This window comes from Salvelinus namaycush, chromosome 32, assembly GCF_016432855.1.
Source record: "Salvelinus namaycush isolate Seneca chromosome 32, SaNama_1.0, whole genome shotgun sequence".
NCBI lineage: Eukaryota > Metazoa > Chordata > Actinopteri > Salmoniformes > Salmonidae > Salvelinus > Salvelinus namaycush.
This window is the reverse complement of record NC_052338.1, coordinates 26,991,504-27,012,234: the sequence shown is the minus strand read 5'-3', so window position 1 is coordinate 27,012,234 and position 20,731 is coordinate 26,991,504. Positions and strand designations below refer to the sequence as shown.

At 43.2% G+C, this 20,731-nt stretch overlaps 2 protein-coding genes across 2 annotated transcripts in view; one reads left to right on the top strand and one right to left on the bottom strand.

The window, feature by feature from the left end:
- LOC120027083 (DNA-binding protein SATB1-like) overlaps nucleotides 1-723 on the bottom strand; it is a 39,574-nt gene extending 38,851 nt beyond the window's left edge. Inside the window, exon 1 of the mRNA XM_038971921.1 lies at nucleotides 648-723. The gene's annotated coding sequence lies outside the window, so the exon portion shown is untranslated. The remainder of the gene's footprint in view (nucleotides 1-647) is intronic.
- A 9,210-nt stretch (nucleotides 724-9,933) lies between these two features.
- LOC120027082 (potassium voltage-gated channel subfamily H member 8-like) overlaps nucleotides 9,934-20,731 on the top strand; it is a 114,195-nt gene continuing 103,397 nt past the window's right edge. Inside the window, exon 1 of the mRNA XM_038971920.1 lies at nucleotides 9,934-10,009. Within this exon, the coding sequence (XP_038827848.1) occupies nucleotides 9,934-10,009 (76 nt within the window). The remainder of the gene's footprint in view (nucleotides 10,010-20,731) is intronic.

Below are 20,731 nucleotides of genomic sequence, written 5' to 3'. Positions count from 1 at the left end.
TTTTTATGATATTATGTGTGGTATGATTGCTAGTTAACCTATTGCAGATCTGGACAAACGATCCACCTACCACTATTGTCAATATGGATAGAGGGCAGGATAGAGTTGACTATATAGTAAGTGGGCAGAAAAGCATAGTGCATAAGAGAAGTACCAAAACATGCAGATGAGCAGATGAGGAAGTGGCTATATGGAAGGAATTAAATAATATAACCTGAAAAATGGGGAATGTAAACCAGGGAAAAAATGCACTGTGACCAATAATACAAAAATCACACAATCCTCCCCAAAGCAACAAAAAGGTATTTTGACAACCCTTTTTTGGACCACCCCCCAGCCCAGTAAATGTCGATCTGTCTCTATAGACATCGGACTTTGACAGTGGCATATCAAGACAACAGAAGCCGACCTGACAAAAGCGCTCTACAAATCGCCCTGTCACACTCATTGTGGAGAAAGTTTGAGGCAAACGTTGTCAGTCCTCATTATTGCGCGTCGTCCATTATTGTAGATTGACTAACTGTGAATTTCAACAACAACAACAACAACAAAACCTCCACAATCTCAGTCATATTTATCTCAGGTACCGGTACATCCAAAAAAAACGTTCTCTTTTTTAAAATCGAAGTAGGCTAAATCAGACAAACCTGACACCCGCTGCTGGTTTCTTGTCTCTTGAGACTCCGAGATACCGTTAGTAAAATAGTACAGTTCCTTGTGTTGTTTTCTGTGTCAGTGAGTGAACAACATCTCACTTTCGCCTTCACACTATTTATCGGTCTATTGTGTCAATATTAGCTGTGTAGCAACATGCCCCGTCGTCTCTTGTTGGCTGCGTTTTTCGGACCTCTTCAACAATATGAAACGAGTCTATAGGCCTATAGGTGGTCTACCCGAAATCTCAGTCAAAGCATCCACAGTGACAGACACTGTTCCCGGGATGACGATACAGACCAGCTGGTAGGCTACAGGGATCCAGTAGAAACGGGTGAAGCGAACAATACACCGCGAGTGTCATTAGACTGTCTGTGAAACAACTATCTCTTCTTCAGTTGGCTATTGGTTGCAACAAACACGCGCGGACAAGCATGCGCACGCGCTCCATACCTCCCTCTCCCATGGACCTAACCGCCACGGAGTTTCTCTGGGCGTTATTAAGCTACACGTTTATAGAGTACTAATAGGTAGCCTATGTAAACCAAATGTAACTGTGAGCATGTGGAATGCAACCTTATCTCCCCGTGTTTCTTTGTTTATGAGAACTCGAATGTGGAAACAGAATTAGACCTACAGTACGTGTCTCCACTCTTACAGAGTTGGTTTAGTTTGTACAAAATATTTGTATTTTTCCAGACACACTGCATGATATGATGGATATATAGCCCATCTGCCAAAAAAGAAAGTATAATTGTTGAATAATTTCTTTAGATATTTTTCCAAATTCAAATTAAGATGAATCACGAACGCACGCGCGAGCACGTAAACCCATAGCCCATAAACAGAGGCAGCTGCATTAACATATGGTGTAATAATGAATTCACCACTGCACTCCGGTAGCGTAAGTGTATTAAATGTGACAATCACGCATAAATGTGTTTATTATTTTCTGCCGTTATATGCATGGTTTGTTTTTATATCCTGGATGTAATAACTCTCCATGGAAACGCGTTGGATGTGACCGGTTGCTTATCAACTTTTCTCATGTGTGTTTGTTGTTCAAATTATTCTCGACCCACCTCCATATAAGCAATCATCTTCAATGTATCCCTATTTTTGGATATATATTATACTTTAGGTGATGTGAAGCCGTTGAAGTAGGGGACATTATGAGCTTGACTTCGGAAGTTATGTTGATTCTAATGAATAGACCTGATATGAAGGGTAGCCTATTAAAACAGAGGGGTAGCCTATTCAAACAGAGGGGTAGCCTAATAAAAGGTTGAAATGAGAGATGGTGATGTATTTATCTCCACTGTCAATAGGAGTGTAGCCTACCTTGTCCTAAAACATTTATACGACACAGAATAAATCGTGTTTCATCCCTATAATAGTTGAATCCCTATAAATATCAAAAAATGCTCCTTGCAAAATATAGACTAACGATAAAGTTGCATGTCATAGAGTCAATAAGTAAATTCCCACAAGGACAAAAATGATAGCCACTAAACGCAAATGCTTCGTTTGTAAATTATGTCTGAGTGTTGGAGTGTGCCTCTGGCTATCCGTAGAGAAAATTGTGCTGTCTGGTTAGGTTAAAATAAGCAACTTTAAATTATTTATACTTTTGATTTTACTTGAGCTCATTAAGTATATTTTTGCAATTACATTTGCTTTTTAAACTTAACTATATTTAAAACCAAATAATTGTACACTTCTACCCAAGTAGTTTTTTACTGGGTGACTTTCACTTTTACTTTCAGTCATTTTCTATTAAGGTGTCTTTACTTTTACTCAAGTATGACAATTGGGTACTTATCCACCACTGCTTAAAGGCATACCAAGGCAGAGAGAATGTTGCCTGGCTACCCAGACTCCTTGCTCCAGCCAAAGTGGCCCGTTCATTTTCAATGAAGCCTTGGCGGTGGGCAAAATTCTATCCAGGCGGAGAGGTGCTCGTGCCTGTGGAAGCCGCTCAGCCAAGGGGCCAGGGTTCCGGTCTGGAAGGACGCTTTTGCCTGCACCTACAGTATTGCTTCGATACTGCAGTTTAACTGAATCATGTAGTAGAAAGACAATTCCCATTGATGGACCCATAGAGCAGAGTTTCCCATACTCAGTCCTGGTGCCCCCCCCCTGGGTGCACGTTTTGGTATTCCCCCTAGCCCTACACAGCTGATTGAAATAATCAAAGCTTGATGATGAGTTGGTTACTTGAATCACCAGTGTAGTTATGGGGCAGGACCGAGTTAGGGAAACCCTGCCATAAAGAAGTCCAATTTGAAAATTCCCAATAGGACACTTTAGTCATCATCTTCGTGCACAAAACTTCCAAATGATTGTCGCAGAGGCTGATTCTTTTCCCATCACTCACAGTCGAAGATATTGACATTTTATTTTCATGCTCTGAGGTCATGACCACATCTAGCCAGGGGACATGCTAGTTGGCTTGTTTAGCTGTCCATGTGCTCTGACAGAGTCCCCGTTAGCATGTTCACATGATACTGCTGTCTGTCCATGTGCTCTGACAGAGTCCCCGTTAGCATGTTCACATGATACTGCTGTCTGTCCATGTGCTCTAACAGAGTCCCCGTTAGCATGTTCACATGATACTGCTGTCTGTTCATGTGCTCTGACAGAGTCCCCGTTAGTATGTTCACATGATACTGCTGTCTGTCCATGTGCTCTGACAGAGTCCCCGTTAGCATGTTCACATGATACTGCTGTCTGTCCATGTGCTCTGACAGAGTCCCCGTTAGCATGTTCACATGATACTGCTGTCTGTCCAGTGCTCACTGAGCGCTAGTGCGCAGGCAGAGTAATCCCAGTAAGAAAGATGGCAGCAACCACGAAATGGCATATGCAAACATTAGTAGATTACGTTGAAAACAAAGGTCGGCCATTTTAGAGGCAGTTTCTGGTTTGTATTATACCTCAGTGTGCTCAACCAAGGCAGAGAAAACAGGATTCTGCTATATTTTTCAAGCGGTGCTGTTGTTGTTGACCAATCACAATAGAAAATGTAGCCTGCGTGGTGATATGTCAGCATGTATGTACAAAAGCAGAACCATCTAAATTGCCCCTCTAGCTAGCTAGCTGGTTAACACTATCAGTTTACAGAGTCACTTTAACAAATAAAAATAACTGTTTTGTAATCAATTTTTATATTAATAATTTCTGTTGCATGTCAATACGTTTTTATGCATGATTATAGCAATCATTTTTTCGCACGTTGATAATGTTTGTTCATTTCATTGCTATGGTCACCGGCAGGTGTGTCAAATGTGTCATTGCCTCTGATACTCTGATTGGTTAGAGACCTTTCCAATCTCTAATGACTTTGTTTTGCACAACACCCCTCGTGAACACAAACAACTTCAATGATGGCTAAAGTATGTAGTGAACGACAGAGCAGCGGAATAATTTAGTGTGAGTCGTCAGGCTAGACAGAATCAAATCAAATAATCAAATCACATTTATTTACAAAGCCCTTTTTACATCAGCAGATGTCACAAAGTGCTTATACAGAAACCCAGTCTAAAACCCCAAACAGCAAGCAATGCAGGTGTAGAAGCACGGTGGCTAGGAAAAACTCCCTAGAAAGGCAGGAACCTAGGAAAAAACCTAGAGAGGAACCAGGCTATGAGGGGTGGCCAGTCCTCTTCTGGCTGTGCCATGTGAAGATTATAAGAGTGAGAATGAGAGATGGAAAAATTTTGAAATTGATAGAGAGAGACGAGAGAGAGAGAGAGAGAGAGAGAGAGAGAGAGAGAGAGAGAGAGAGAGAGAGCGAAAGAGAGAGAGAGAGAGAGAGAGCTCCATTACCCTCTTGGTTAATTAGACAAACAGAATTATCTCCTTATAGCCAGAGCGAGTCACGGCTGGTTAGATTTCATTCATTGTGACTAAGAGAAAGAGATGACACTCTGAGGTAGGTGTGTGTGTGTGTGTGCATGACTGTGTGTGCGTCTTTCTCTATCCCTCTCATATGCTTAAATTCCTCGTCAATGAGGCTGATGGTAAATAATCATTAAGACTATTACACGGTCACAGAGCAAGCTAATAGAACAACACAGAGCAAGCTAACAGTATAACACAGAACAAGCTAACAGTTCAACACAGAGCAAGCTAACAGTATAACACAGAGCAAGCTAACAGTATAACACAGAGCAAGCTAACAGTTCAACACAGCTTTCTCAATCTGCTGCTGATCCCAGGGGCTTCCCTAACAGTCTCCCAGTACTGTCTTTCTCCAAAATAGGTTAGGCATCATTGGGTTAGCTATCATTAGGTTAGCTATCATTGGGTGAGCTATCATTGGGTTAGCTATCATAAGGTTAGCTACCATTGCAGTCAAAAGCCACTGTTATGATATGGTTATTACATGGTTGTACTCTTTTTGATGGGAAGGTACACACACACACACACACACACACACACACACACACACACACACACACACACACACACACACACACACACACACACACGCACACACGCACACACACGCACACACGCACACACGCGCACACACAAATCGAACCAACACAGGACCTCTGTTCATATTTTTCTTGTCATGCCCCAATATAGAAACATTTCAACCCAGAAATCTGGCTGCAGGGTATCCATACTATAACCTTATTACTTCCATTGTGGCGCCTTCTCCCTCCTCGTGTTACCCCTGATATAGGGGTGTGGACGGGACTCCTTAGACTGATAATACCTCTCCTTACAGGGATCAGGTATTAGCTGGGACAGCCAAGGCCCCAGGTGAAGGTTTATTACTGTTCCTACTGAAGAACTCCTCAGTGCATTACATTCATAATGGCCTATAAGCCACTGACCTCTTTGATTCTGGTTCAAGTGCAGACTTCACAAGGTTCTAAGGTTCTACAGATTTCAATTCATATACCGCTGATTGTTCAGTACAGCTACCGCTGTTGTTATCAGCTGGTATGAGGATTAGTTATGTGTGTGTGCATTTGTGTGTGTGTTTTTGTTTCTGTGTGTGTCTTTGTGTTTGTGTTTGTGTTTCTGTGTGTTTCTGTTTCTGTGTGTGCCTGTGTGTGTGTGTTTCTGTGTGTTTCTGTTTCTGTGTGTGTGTTTGTTTCATGGCTCTTGGCAAGCTCTGCCAGCCTGTGGGTAAAGTGCCCATCAGTGCCCCTGGAGAGCCATGCCCGCTCACTGCATGGTACCAGAGGGAATAGTATAACTTTGCAGTTACCATGGCTATGCTGGAATACTGGCACACTTAGAACCTCACCGTGACTGACATGCCAAAGAGGAGAGGAGAGAGTTTGGAGCCAAACGCATGGCTGGGTGCAACAGAGACAGCCTATATACTGTACAGATACAGCTAAAGGAAATGCATGGTGTTGCAATAAGGACAACATAGTAGATTGGATGGAGTTCAAAGTCACGTGCATTTGGATAGTGGAGATGAGTGGAGATATGATGAAACCATTTTGACCCAGGCCAAGACATTTCCGTAGCCTACAGTTCTCAAAGATGCCAGCACTGTAAGAACAAACATTCTCCACTACATCTCCAATGATGCAGGCGCAGTTAGAGGGGAGCTGTAAAGAGAGGTGGGAGTTTATTCAATCCGAGACCAAAGTAGGCAAATATAACACATTAGTCCATCTGATATTGTTTGATAGACGGACTGTTAAAAAATGGAAAGACTAGTTGAATTACTGGTTTACTGTAACTGATCCCAGAGAGGAGACAATGAAGTGATATAGGGAAATGATGGATATAATGGACACAGGATCTCCATTAAAGGAAAAATCCACCCAAAACCACTCATTCTTAAATAACACTAATATGTGAGAACAATATTTTTTGTGAACAAATGTTTCATTTTGGTGTTATGATAAGGTTGGTAGCAAAATGGAAAATCGTTGTGGCAATCTGTTGCAGCTCAAGTTGACTACAAAATCCACAGTGCAAAACTCTCACTATGGGCTGGCTGGCTAGCTGTCATGCCCTGACCATAGAGAGCTGTTTATTCTCTTTGTTGGTTGGGGCGTGATAGTGACTAGGGTGGGTCATCTAGGTGATTAATGGTTTATGTTGGCCTGGTATGGTTTCCAATCAGAGACAGCTGTTTATCGTTGTCTCTGATTGGGGATCATATTTAGGCAGCCATTTCCCCTTTGTGTTTTTCGTGGGATCTTGTCTACAGATCATTGCCTGTGTACACACCAGTAGCGTTTCGATTGTTCTTGTGCTTTTGTCACGTCCTGACCATAGTTCTTATGTGTTTTGCTTGTTTTAGTGTTGGTCAGGACGTGAGCTGGGTGGGCATTCTATGTTGTGTGTCTAGTTTGTCTGTTTCTGTGTTCGGCCTAATATGGTTCTCAATCAGAGGCAGCTGTCAATCGTTGTCCCTGATTGAGAATCATATATAGGTGGCTTGTTGTGTGTTGGGGATTTGTGGGTGGTTGTTTCCTGTCTCTGTGTTTTGTCTGCACCAGAAAGGACTGTATCGGTAAGCCACGTTTGTTATTTTGTAGTATTTGTAAGTGTTCACAGTATTCGTCTTGTTAATTAAACATGTTGAACACGAGCTACGCTGCGTCTTGGTCCGATCCCTGTTACACTCTCTCTTCTCGTGAAGAGAGGGAAGGCTGCCGTTACAACCAAGGGGGCCAGGTGCACGGTGTTTCCTCCAACGCATTGGTGCGGCTGGCTTCCGGGTTGGAGGCGCGCTGTGTTAAGAAGCAGTGCGGCTTGGTTGGGTTGTGCTTCGGAGGACGCATGGCTTTCGACCTTCGTCTCTCCCGAGCCCGTACGGGAGTTGTAGCGATGAGACAAGATAGTAATTACTAGCGATTGGATACCACGAAAATTGGGGAGAAAAGGGGATAAAAATTAAAAAAATATATTTAAAAAAAAAAAAAAAAAAAAAAAAAAAAAACTTGAATGAGTATGTGTTCTAAAACTTTTGAGCGGAAGTGTATGTACACACACTGACTCACTCTAGCCTAAGGCCAGCCAGTGGTGATTCACCTTGGTAATGAAGTGCTTAACACACAATTTCAGCCTGATCACCACTGCTCTGAGTGTGTGTGTGTTGCCCTTTGCCCTTTATGGTTGTGAGGGATGGAGTACGCTCACCAACCAAGATTTCACAAAATAGGACAAACACCAAATTGAGACCCCAAAAATATTCTCTGTGTACTATGTAAAACACCAAATAATGCATCAAAATCCAGAAAAGAGATGTTAAATTCTACAACCTCCTAAAAGGAAGCGATTCCCAAACCTTCCATAACAAAGCCATCACAAACAGACCCCACAGAGCCCCAGGACAGCAACACAATTAGACCCAACCAAATCATGAGAAAACAAAAGGATAATTACTTGACACATTGGAAAGAATTAACAAAAAACTAAGCAAACTAGAATGTTATTTGGCTCTAAACAGAGCAGAATACCTGACCACAGTGACTGACCCAAAATTAAAGAAAGCTTTGACTATGTACAGACTCAGTGAGCATAGTCTTGCTTTTGAGAGAGGCCGCCATAGGCAGACCTGGCTCTCAAGAGAAGACAGGTTACGTGCACACTGAGCACAAAAGGAGGTGGAAACTGAGCTGCACTTCCTAACCTCCTGCTACATGTATGACCATAGTCATATGTTTCCCTCAGATTTCACAGACCCACAAAGAATTTGAAAACAAATTCAATTTTGATAAACTCGCATTTCTATTGGGTGAAATACCACAGTGTGTCATCACAGCAGCAAGATTTGTGACCTTTTGCCACAAGAAAAGGGCAACCAGTGAACAAACACCATTGTAAATACAACCTATGTTTATTTATTTTTCCCTTTGTACTTAAACTATATGCATATCATTACAAGACTGTACATAGCCATAATATGACATTTGAAATCTGAAGTCTGTATTCCTTTGGAACTTTTGTGAGTTTAATGTTTACTGTTAATTTTATATTGGTTATTTCACTATTGTTTATTATCTATTTCACTTGCTTTGGCAATGCAAACATATGTTTCCAATTCCAATAAAGCCCTTTGAACTGAGAGAGCGAGAGAGAGAGGACGTCTGTAGGCCTATTCATGGTTATTATGTGTCCATGACAGAGCTGTGTAAATCACAAGGGGGCGCCCTTGTTTTACAAAAATGTCTCAACTGCTATGTCTCCCTTACACCATCAGGGAGAGGCAGAGTGTCGTGCTAGACCTCTCCGGATGCCTGGACGGTCAGCTGTGCGCCAGACAGGTGCTGTCAGAGAGAGAGAGAGAGAGATATGACAGACACTGATAACAAAATAGTCTGGTACTCGACTCATCTTTTAAAACATTTGTTTGCTTCACGAGTAGCCTATTGTTCTACCCTTTTCCTTGCTTTCCTTTCTCTCAATTAGGGCCTATGTCAGAACCAGCTGATTGGGAAAAAAAGACTATGCACTGTTCCTGTACGTGTGCTTGCCTGTGCGTTTATGCATGTGTCTGTCCCGCGGTTAAGTTGCCCTAACCTCCAGGCGTAGGCGTCTATTTATACTTCTTATTTATCACGCAAACTCATAGCCTATAACTAAATATTTCAATCGAAAACAGGCATTCTTAATGTGTTTGGGATTCAGTTAGGACACTGTTGCTGACAGGCCAAATTAATGTTATAATTTTGAGCGGTTCTGTTCAATACAAATTTAGCGTAGGCTGTACTTCCTTTTATTCAAAGTTGAACGCTATTTATTGCTTTTCTGACGAGAATAAAAGAGAATCTTAAAAATATTTTTAAAGTAGCCAAGTTAAAAGAGAGAGAAAATAATACGTTGCCTATGGCTACAACATATTCACCCATTCAGCAAGTAAAACATCGTTTATTTGATGGCAGAGAGTGTTGTAGCCTGTTTAATTGATCGCCTCTGTCGTTGCACAGTGAGACATGATGATCATGGCAATCCAACGTCATAATAATGGACCGCTGACGGAAGGACCGCTGACGGAAAGCCCGTTCCCGCGTCTGGCTTTGTCGCTGGCATCCCCGAGTAGCTGTTAACTGAATTGCACCTGCAGGCGTCACATCCACTTGTCACACACATACACACATACGGTTCGAGGGAGCGCGCATCTCACACACACACTCACTCTCCACTCGATTGCAATCGGTTTTCACCAATTTACCACAGACGACTCCTTGATCTCTTGGCGGATCAGTGTTAACGGACGCGCCTCATACATTCGGTCGGCTCACACCTTTACCTCCGTGACTTTGATGGAGACTTGGGCAACAGGGAGAGAAAATGCCTGTGATGAAAGGATTACTTGCGCCTCAGAACACGTTTCTAGACACCATAGCCACACGGTTTGACGGCACACGTAAGTTTGTGGTCTTTCTGAGTACCTTAAGCTATGGGCCGTCAGTTAGGCTATTCGTTCTGTCTCAACACGTTTTTTTGCACCTGCTTTCTAATAAGCAATTAGATTGATGGAAATTGATAAATCAATTGGTGGGATGATGCCTTTTAGGCATAATGTGTATTTCCTCCTAAAACAGCCAGTGAAATCAAAACACTGAAGTAACAGTGGCTGAAGTTAATGCAGGTGGTAGGATACATTTCGAAAATGATTTATTCTCCTCAAGATGGAATAGCATAGGTTTATTTGCTCTTGGTGCTCAGGGGTATAGGCTATATGTGTGTTGGCTGGGCTACAGGTAGCCCTTTGCTGCAGTCAAATTACTAGTGGCCTCGTGGGTGGAACGTTGTTCATAGTTTTCATAATTTAATAATAATAAACATTATTTTAAAAAGCCAGCTGAAAATCTGGTGTTTCTATCGGTTTTATCATGTTTCAGTCTTCTGTGATGTATATAAAGTGTAATATTGAGATGCAAATTCAAAATGTAATACATTTAAACTCTATATCTGACATGGTACAGGCGTCTCCTTTTTTAAACCCATAACCATGTGCGTGAGGTGTAGCCTATACTTTAGTTTCAAAGTAGATTTGTTTAAGATTAGCAAGAAACTGCAGTCAAAGGTTATAACAATACTTGGCACAGTAAGATTTTTTGAGACTCTTTATAATATGGGGCAGCAGGTAGCCTAGTGGCTAGAGCGTTTGGCAGGATCGAATCCCTGAGCTGACAAGGTCAAAATCTGTCATTCTGCCCCTGAACAAGGCAGTTAACCCACTGTTCCTCGGTACGCCGTCATTGTAATTAAGAATGTGTTCTTAACTGCCTTGCCAAGTTAAATAAATATGATGGTCAACGGGCGTAGCACTATTGACAGAAAAGTTTAGCACCACAGACAGCGATTCACCCTCACGACGGGTTCCGCTTTGACGCGCGCCACTCAAGCTCTACTTAACAACAATCCTATCAGGCTACACCATGTCTAAACCTCAAGAATAGTCTACTCTGTAAGCAAGTTTACAAATATCCTTGTGCCATTATTACACACTTTACCCATAGTTCCTAGTCTTTACATGAAAGCAGTTTGAAAGTTTTTTCAGACGACATATTCAAGACAAACACATTCAGTGAAATGAACATTTATTATTTCCGCTCTCTGACCGCCAAGTCTCGCGGTGAGAACAATATTCCCCGCGCGGCACTGACAGTAGCAGTTGCATCTATCAAAATGAATTGTTCGGCGGCACCATTACAGCAGGTGGGTCCGCTTCCCAAGGCAGAGGCACACGCTGGCGTCTTTCAAACGACTGCTTTTTCTCATTCTTTCCGCCTCAGTCCTGACAAAACACCAATTTCCAGTGGTGATATAACCGACCTTTGTTTCTGAGAAGTTTGCTATTTTAGAAATTTGAAGTGCATTTTAATGTTGCTCGTTCTACTACATTTACTCTATCATTAAGCCGCTTTGTGCTGCATCTGGACCAGAATAAGCCTGTTTCTCCTCTCTTGCAAACTCCTTGTGGAATTGTCATGCCATTTCATATTCACCTTGACAATGCTGATGGAGTAAGCAAGGGCACAAACAGATCTGGGACCAGGCAAGGCCAGAAATACTGTAGAGAACTGTTTGTGAATCTTTAACTGGTCACAGAAAGGAGATCCCCTGTGGTGTAGCCTATACTAACTAGCAGGTTTAGGCCTATGTTGTTGGCACATGTATTATTATTTAATTTGTCTCAGCATTGCTCATTTCACATCATTCTTGGGCAACAAGTCACCGTAACAATAACACTCATTCTTAACTGATTTACAATATTCTTCAGTGGTGGCTCCCACTTTGGCTTACTGTAATCGGTGGAAACCAGACAGGCCTATATCGGTAGCATGGATGGAACATCCTGTATCCCACTGCTTTAATTGGCTATGACTGCCATGACATCACCACGGACTAACACTAGTCCATACTGCTTTATTCCAGACCTCATAAACAAATAGCCGTAAGATTGAGTGTCCCACCATGTTGTTTCAGAGGGACAGCAGGTAGCTATGTCTATTTCCCAAATCACACCCTATTCCCTTTGTGGTGGACTACTTTTGAACAAGTAGTGCACTATAAAGGGAACAGTGTGCCATCTGGGACACACACTATCCTATCTTAAAGGTCTTGCCATGGAATTGAGGCTTAACCAGCTACACTACAGCACCCCAATGAATACACCACTGTCCTTGAGCTGCAACAGCCAGGAACCTGGAATTAACGGGGGTTGGAACTGGACAAGGAAACCAAATGGAAGCAGTGGAGCCTGAGCAGACAAATTGGGTCTGGTGGCTGGTGCCCTGGTCTGACCAGATGGCCAGAGGGGAAAACTTAAAACTGGCCTGGTTCAGGGGCTGATGGCGATGGGCCCTCTGCTCTGACTGCATAGTACTGTGGCCCCAGAAGCACAGGAAGATGGAAGAGCTGTCAACTGGCTGACAACATTGTTTGGATTGTCCCCTATAGAGATTCCTTCACTGAAAATAATGGACTCGCCCGTGTAATGACACGTGGCAGGACCGGTGTCCCCTACTAAGTCTCCTCAGACTGCACATGCAACCGGTGTCCCCTACTAAGTCTCCTCAGACTGCACATGCAACCGGTGTCCCCTACTAAGTCTCCTCAGACTGCACATGCAACTGCTTTACACCTGAGGCTGCTGAAGATAATTAGTAAAACATTTTTGTTTTCATGTAAAGACTTCCAGTAGACGCTAATGGATCAAACTTAGTTTGTTGATTTTGAGACAAAAACCTCCTGACTGAGGATCTGACATAACCACACGTATATGTGTGTCTGTGTGTATGTCTGTGTCTGTGTGTGTGTGTGTGTGTGTCTGTGTCTGTGTCTGTGTGTCTGTCTGTGTGTGTGTGTTTGTGTATGTGTGTATGTGTGTGTGTGTGTGTCTGTGTCTGTGTGTGTGTGTGTGTGTGTGCATGCATGTGTGCATGTGTCAAAATGTGAACCAGGGTGATGTTGAAAAGGCCATCTCACAAATAGAGCCCTCTCCTGTGTACTAGTGCATGTCCTGCTGGTACACCATAAAAAAATATCACCTATCATGTGACATCATCAGAAATCCATGTTTTGGATATGTTCTGTAATACCAGTTACAAGTCATTACTCACTTTTACAATGTAGAATACACTGACTCACTTTCGGGCATATAGCTTACACATTGGAGAGACTGTACATCAGGCCCACACAATGTGTAGTGTACAGTATTCCTCTAACTTTACATTTCACTTCAATGGTTGGTGGTCCTGTATGTCTCCTTGGGGAGAGCATGGTGCTTGCACCACCAGTATAGTGGGGTTGATTTCTGGGGCCATATGTTTAATGTCTGCACTCATGACTGTAAGTCGCTTCGGATGAAAGCGTCTGCTAAGTGGTATATATATTATATTATTATATATTAGTGGGTAACATTGGAAATTGTTCATTGCCTTAATAGTTCATTGCCCAAACTCCCAGTAGAATGCTCTATAATATTTCCCATAGTACCCCTCTGTCACGACCATTCTGCAGATTCCTGTTTTCCCCCTCAGCGCCACGAGCACCTTCACCACCAGCCAGGTAATTACATTTACGTACTGACACACTTTTTCTGAGAGAGGTGTGTGTGTGTATGTGTGTCGGCTGTGGTATGGCTGCAGAGCCTGTGTGTGTCTGTACCTGTATGTGTATGATCATTTTTGTGTGTGTGTCTATGAGTATGATCATTTGTGTGTGTGTCTTTGTGTGTGTTTGTGTTTATGTGTGTGTCTATGTGGGTGTATGTCTGTGTGTGTGTATGTCTATGTGTGTGTATGTCTATGTGTGTGTGTATGTGTGTGTGTGTGTGTTACGAGAGAAGAGCAGACGAGTCCCATCCGGTGATTAACTTTTCTTTAAAGAAGCGTCTATAATTGAGCCATTGAAAGTTTCGCCGAGGGATTGCGATGATTAGAGTTGGATGTTAATGAGTGTTTAAAGCTGGCTCAGGTCTGGCTCAGGTCTGGCTCAGGTCTGGCTCAGGTCTCAGCCACAACAGAGGGAACTGTTACGTAAATAGAGATCACAGTGGTTCACCTCTCTGTGAAGAGAAACAGTGGTTCACCTCTCTGTGAAGGGAAACAGTGGTTCACCTCTCTGTGAAGGGAAACAGTGATTCACCTCTCTGTGAAGCAGAACAGGGGTTCACATCTCTGTGAAGAGGAACAGTGATTTACCTCTCTTTGAAGTGGAACAGTGGTTCACCTCTCTGTGAAGGGGAACAGTGATTCACCTCTCTGTGAGGGGAAAACAGTGATTCAGCTCTCTGTGAAAGGGAACAGTGATTCACCTCTCTGTGAAGGGAAAACAGTGATTCAGCTCTCTCTGAAAACAACCTTTAAAACAATCTTCTCAGGGGTATTCTCCAACTTAATGTGATTAGCTGGACCCAAGTTGCACATTGAAAAACTATAAATGAACTTCTTACATGGTTATGTCACATTATTACATGTTTAATCCTTTATTTATATGAAAGAGACCTAGAATGGTGACGACACAGGGGACTGAGGGCAGTTGCCGTAAGAGACGCGATGGGTAAAAGAAGGCTGTTAAAGGGACAATCAGCAGTTGATACATATTTTTTTTAACTAATTAATTATATATACCCATTGATTTTGGAAGAATATACCGTAACTTATAAATCCCTCATGAGCTTAGTTCAACTGTCGTACCCCATCAAAACCAAAAATATTAGCTTGTTTTACTAAACAAAGAAAATGTAAACATACATGTTTCAAACTATAATGTTGATATCCTGGATGGTCAATCCTTGCATCCATAGCTCTGTCTATGAATTTGAGCCCCATCCCTCAGCTTTTTACTGAACCAGGGGTGGGGAGGCTGCTTTGTTATTGTCTCTACTGCTGAATGGTGCTTTAAGGAGACTAAATATGATGTCAGCACACAACCATTGGCCTCACTCTAAGGTCACAACGCAGTATAGCAACCAAAACATTTAGTCGGGGAGACTCCTCTGTTTCTTCTAGAAAACGTCAGCAGTTCCATAGAAATGTGGCTTCTTCCTGGAGTTCCAAAGTCCTGTCTGTCGTCATTGACATTCCACCTCGGTAACGGACTGTTGAAAACGATCACCTAACAGTGTTTCACTTACGCAAGTCTGGGCCGAGACCCAGTTTTTACATTTAATTAATTGTTCGAGAGAGAAAGAGAGAGAGAGGAGGGAGATTGAGAAAGAGAGAGAGAAAAATAGAGAATGGGGAAAGAGAGGGAGAGAATGGATTTGAAAGAGGGAGAAGGGATTTGATAGGTAGTGAGAGAGGGAAGTACTGTAGAGGAAGTGAGAGGGGAGAGAAGGTAATCGAGGAATGAGAGAGCGAGAGTGTGTATGTGAGAGAGAGAGAGACAAAGAGAGAGAGAGAGAGGGAGAGGAAGAGTGTATGTTAGAGAGAGAGAGAGAGAGAGAGGGAGAGGAAGAGAAGTGACCCCTTACAAATGACAGGAATTTATCAAACGTAATGAGTCCAGTAATGTTTCCAGTGGTATGAGCCAATGGGATTTGATGATAGAGAGCTAAGGAAAGCTACAGTATGATTAAAGCTGAGGGGTTGTCTAATGATTTGCACTCTTCAATTACTCAGTGTGAGAGGATGGTAGTTAAAAAGGGCTTTGTGTATGCTTTCATGTAAGTCAGTGTGTAAGTCAGTGTGTGTACGTGCGTACGTGAGTGAGTGAGCGTGTGTGTATGTGGTGAATACACACACGCAGACTGTCTGTACTAAGATTGATTACCCTGATTTATGCTTATAAAACCAAATTGATGTTGTTCTCTAGGTCTCGTAATATTGACCCAGAGGACCTGTGTATTTGCACATTGGAGGCAACCCAAACTGAGAAAGTTCCCCATGATAAGTACTTGGGTATTTGGATTGACGATAAGCTGTCTTTTAAAACACACAAAAAAGCAGAGAATTAAGATGGTTTTCTTTTCTAGAAATAAATCCTGCCTCACTTTGGAAAGTAGAAGGAAGATTGTTCAAGCAATGCTTCTCCCAGTGCTTTATTATGGTAATATAATCTACACGCATGTGTCAGCCTCTGTTTTAAAACCTTTACATTCAGTCTATCACTGAGCACTGCGTTTTATCACTGGGGACAATTTTCATACACATCACTGCATTTTGTATAGTTCTGTTGGCTGAGAGTCTCTGACTACCGAAGGGCCAACCAGTGGTTACTGTTTGTGTATAAAGCGGTTCTTCAGAGACTCCCCCACTACCTCAGCTCACATATTAACTGGAGATACAGCAATGTTCAGATCCGCTCTCTGGACTGGCTGGTTCTGCAGGTCCTGCGGGTCCTGCGGGTCTCCACTGAGCTTGGGAAAAAATGCTTTTAGTTGTTATGCCCCCAGCTCGTGGAATAGGCTTCAGGCCACCTTGAAGCTGGACTCACTCGTCTCCAATGGAAAGTGTAGATCCATTTTGAGGAAGATAATATGTTGTGTTCATTTTGATGAATCTTGCTGTGTGTATTGTACTGTGTTGACGTTGCTATGTTGCTTTATGTTGTATTGAATTGTGTGTTCATGTTCACAGGGATCCATGTCTAAATAAAAGTTCCAAATAAATAATAATAATAATTATCATTGATTATCATTATCATTGATTACCCTGGAGTGTAATAGGCCTAACTGTTATTTCTGTTTGACTGTAGTATTGTCACTTTGGTTTGACTGTAGTATGTAACCTTGGTTACCTTAGTTGGATTGTAACCTTAATTGCTTTGTTTGATTTTGACGAGATGGACACTGCCTCACACCAGAAGTCATGTGACCTGTCTTTTGTATACGCTCAGATGGATGGAGGGAAGCCTCCAGAAACTCTCCTCCTCCCCTAACTCCATTCGTTCTCCTTCTCAGTTCCTCTCCTGCTCCACCTCTCCACCTATCCCTTCATCTCATTCCTTCCTTACAGTATCAAATTCTCTCCATTCCCTCCATCTATCCTGTTGTCCCTCAATCCATCTCTCTCCTGTGTTCCCTCTATCTCTCCCTACAGCTCTCGTAGTCTCTCTCTCCTGTTTTCCCTCTATCTCTCCCTACAGCTCTCTTAGTTATTCTGTCTCTCAAAGTCATTCACTCTCCCTCTCTCTGTCTCTCTCTCTGTCTCTCTCTAGCTCTCTCTCTCTGTCTCTCTGTCTGTCTCTCTCTGTCTCTTTCTGTCTCTCTCTAGCTCTCTCTCTCTGTCTCTCTGTCTGTCTCTCTCTCTGTCTCTCTCTTTCTCTCTGCCTCTCTGCCTCTCTGCCTCTCTGCCTCTCTGTATCTCTCCCTCTCCCTCTCCCTCTCCCTCTCCCCGTCTGTCTCCCTCTCCCTCTCCCTCTCCCTCTCCCTCTCCCTCTCCCTCTGTCTGTTTGTCTGTCTGTCTGTCTGTCTGTCTGTCTGTCTGTCTGTCTGTCTGTCTGTCTGTCTGTCTGTCTGTCTGTCTGTCTGTCTGTCTGTCTGTCTGTCTGTCTGTCTGTCTGTCTCTCCGTCTCTCTCTCTCCGTCTCTCTCTCTCCGTCTCTCTCTCTCCGTCTCTCTCTCTCCGTCTCTCTCTCTCTCTCTCTCCGTCTCTCTCTCTCTCTCTCTCTCTCTCTCTCCGTCTCTCTCTCTCTCTCCGTCTCTCTCTCTCTCTCTCTCTCTCTGTCTCTCTCTCTGTCTCTCTCTCTGTCTCTCTCTCTGTCTCTCTCTCTGTCTCTCTCTCTGTCTCTCTCTCTGTCTCTCTCTCTGTCTCTCTCTGTGTCTCTCTCTGTGTCTCTCTCTGTGTCTCTCTCTGTGTCTCTCTCTCTGTCTCTCTCTCTGTCTCTCTCTCTGTCTCTCTGTCTCTCTGTCTCTCCATTGCTTCCCCACACTTGCTCAGCTCACAAATCACAAGAATTCTGTTAATAGCTCAGGTGTTGCCGTTCAGGATGGGAAAGGGGTGTCGGGGAGGGGTGTATGTGTATGTTCATGTGGGTGTGTGTGTGGATGTGGGTGTGTGTGGATGTGGGTGTGTGTTATAAAACTCAAATCTGGGGCAGAGTGGAGCAAATTTGAGAGCCTAAAGAGAGAGAAGTAAAATATACCTGATGTTGCAGTACCTTGTTCAGAGGACTAAAGAGAGAGAGGTAAAATATACCTGATGTTGCAGTACCTTGTTCAGAGGACTAAAGGGAGAGAGGTAAAATATACCTGATGTTGCAGTACCTTGTTCAGAGGACTAAAGGGAGAGAGGTAAAATATACCTGATGTTGCAGTACCTTGTTCAGAGGACTAAAGGGAGAGAGGTAAAATATACCTGATGTTGCAGTACCTTGTTCAGAGGACTAAAGGGAGAGAGGTAAAATATACCTGATGTTGCAGTACCTTGTTCAGAGGACTAAAGGGAGAGAGGTAAAATATACCTGATGTTGCAGTACCTTGTTCAGAGGACTAAAGGGAGAGAGGTAAAGTATACCTGATGTTGCAGTACCTTGTTCAGAGGACTAAAGGGAGAGAGGTACAGTATACCTACTGCTGCAGTTTGTAACTCCACAGATTCCCCTGTTCTGACCCACCTAGCAGAGAGGCAGAGAGGCAGAGAGGCAGAGAGGCAGAGAGGCAGAGAGGCAGAGAGGCAGAGAGACAGAGGGACATGACATTGTTTTGTGCGTGTGTTGGGGATCACCTTTTAATACACAGCAGACTGCTTGTTTCTATTCTTCTCTCTAGGAGAAAACATGTCCCTGAGCTCTGGTGTCAGAACGATTTGACCTGACCTCTGTCCTACTCTCTTAGGAGTAGGCTTTCCTTTGCAAAATAAATAATTGTCAACATACACTGACTACAAAACATTAAGAACACCTGCTCTTTCTGTGACATAGACTGACCAGGGGAATCCAGGTGATCCAGCTAGGATCCCTTATTGATGTCACTTGTTAAATCCACTTCAATCAGTGTAGACGAAGGGGAGCAGACAGGTTAAAGAAGGATTTTTAAGCCTTGAGACAATTGAGACACGGATTGTGTATGTGTGACATTCAGAGGGTGAATGGGCAAGACAAAATATGTAAGTGCCTTTGAGTACGGTAGTAGGTGGAGTATGGTAGTAGGTGGAGTATGGAAGAAGGTGGAGTATGGAAGAAGGTGGAGTATGGTAGTAGGCGGAGTATGGTAGTAGCTGGAGTATGGTAGTAGCTGGAGTATGGAAGAAGGTGGAGTATGGTAGTAGGTGGAATATGGTAGTAGGTGGAGTATGGAAGAAGGTGGAGTATGGAAGTAGGTGGAGTATGGTAGTAGGTGGAGTATGGTAGTAGGTGGAGTATGGAAGAAGGTGGAGTATGGAAGAAGGTGGAGTATGGTAGTAGGTGGAGTATGGTAGTAGCTGGAGTATGGTAGTAGGTGGAGTATGGAAGAAGGTGGAGTATGGAAGAAGGTGCAGTATGGTAGTAGGTGGAGTATGGAAGAAGGTGGAGTATGGAAGTATGTAGAGTATGGAAGAAGGTGGAGTATGGTAGTAGGTGGAGTATGGTAGTAGGTGGAGTATGGTAGTAGGTGGAGTATGGTGGTAGGTGGAGTATGGAAGAAGGTGGAGTATGGTAGTAGGTGGAGTATGGTGGTAGGTGGAGTATGGTAGTAGGTGGAGTATGGTAGTAGGTGGAGTATGGAAGAAGGTGGAGTATGGTAGTAGGTGGAGTATGGAAGAAGGTGGAGTATGGTAGTAGGTGGAGTATGGTAGTAGGTGGAGTATGGAAGAAGGTGGAGTATGGAAGAAGGTGGAGTATGGAAGAAGGTGGAGTATGGAAGAAGGTGAAGTATGGAAGAAGGTGGAGTATGGAATAAGGTGGAGTATGGAAGAAGGTGGAGTATGGAAGAAGGTGGAGTATGGTAGTAGGTGGAGTATGGTAGTAGGTGGAGTATGGTAGTAGGTGGAGTATGGTAGAAGGTGGAGTATGGTAGTAGGTGGAGTATGGTAGTAGGTGGAGTATGGTAGAAGGTGGAGTATGGTAGAAGGTGGAGTATGGTAGAAGGTGGAGTATGGAAGTAGGTGGAGTATGGTAGTAGGTGGAGTATGGTAGTAGGTGGAGTATGGTAGTAGGTGGAGTATGGAAGTAGGTGGAGTATGGTAGTAGGTGGAGTATGGTAGTATGTGGAGTATGGAAGAAGGTGGAGTATGGTAGAAGGTGGAGTATGGTAGTAGGTGGAGTATGGAAGAAGGTGGAGTATGGTAGTAGGTGGAGTATGGTAGTAGGTGGAGTATGGAAGTAGGTGGAGTATGGTAGTAGGTGGAGTATGGTAGTATGTGGAGTATGGAAGAAGGTGGAGTATGGTAGAAGGTGGAGTATGGAAGAAGGTGGAGTATGGTAGTAGGTGGAGTATGGTAGTAGGTGCCGTATGGTAGTAGGTGCAGTATGGTAGTAGGTGGAGTATGGTAGTAGGTGGAGTATGGAAGAAGGTGGAGTATGGTAGTAGGTGGAGTATGGTAGTAGGTGGAGTATGGAAGTAGGTGGAGTATGGAAGAAGGTGTTCCTAATGTTTGGTATACTCAGTGTATAACATCACATTAAGGTGTAGGACATTCACTGTATTACAGGGAACAATAACAGGTCTATTTTGTTCCAGAGAAGTAGGTAATTGTTCCCTCTTTGGTGCAGAC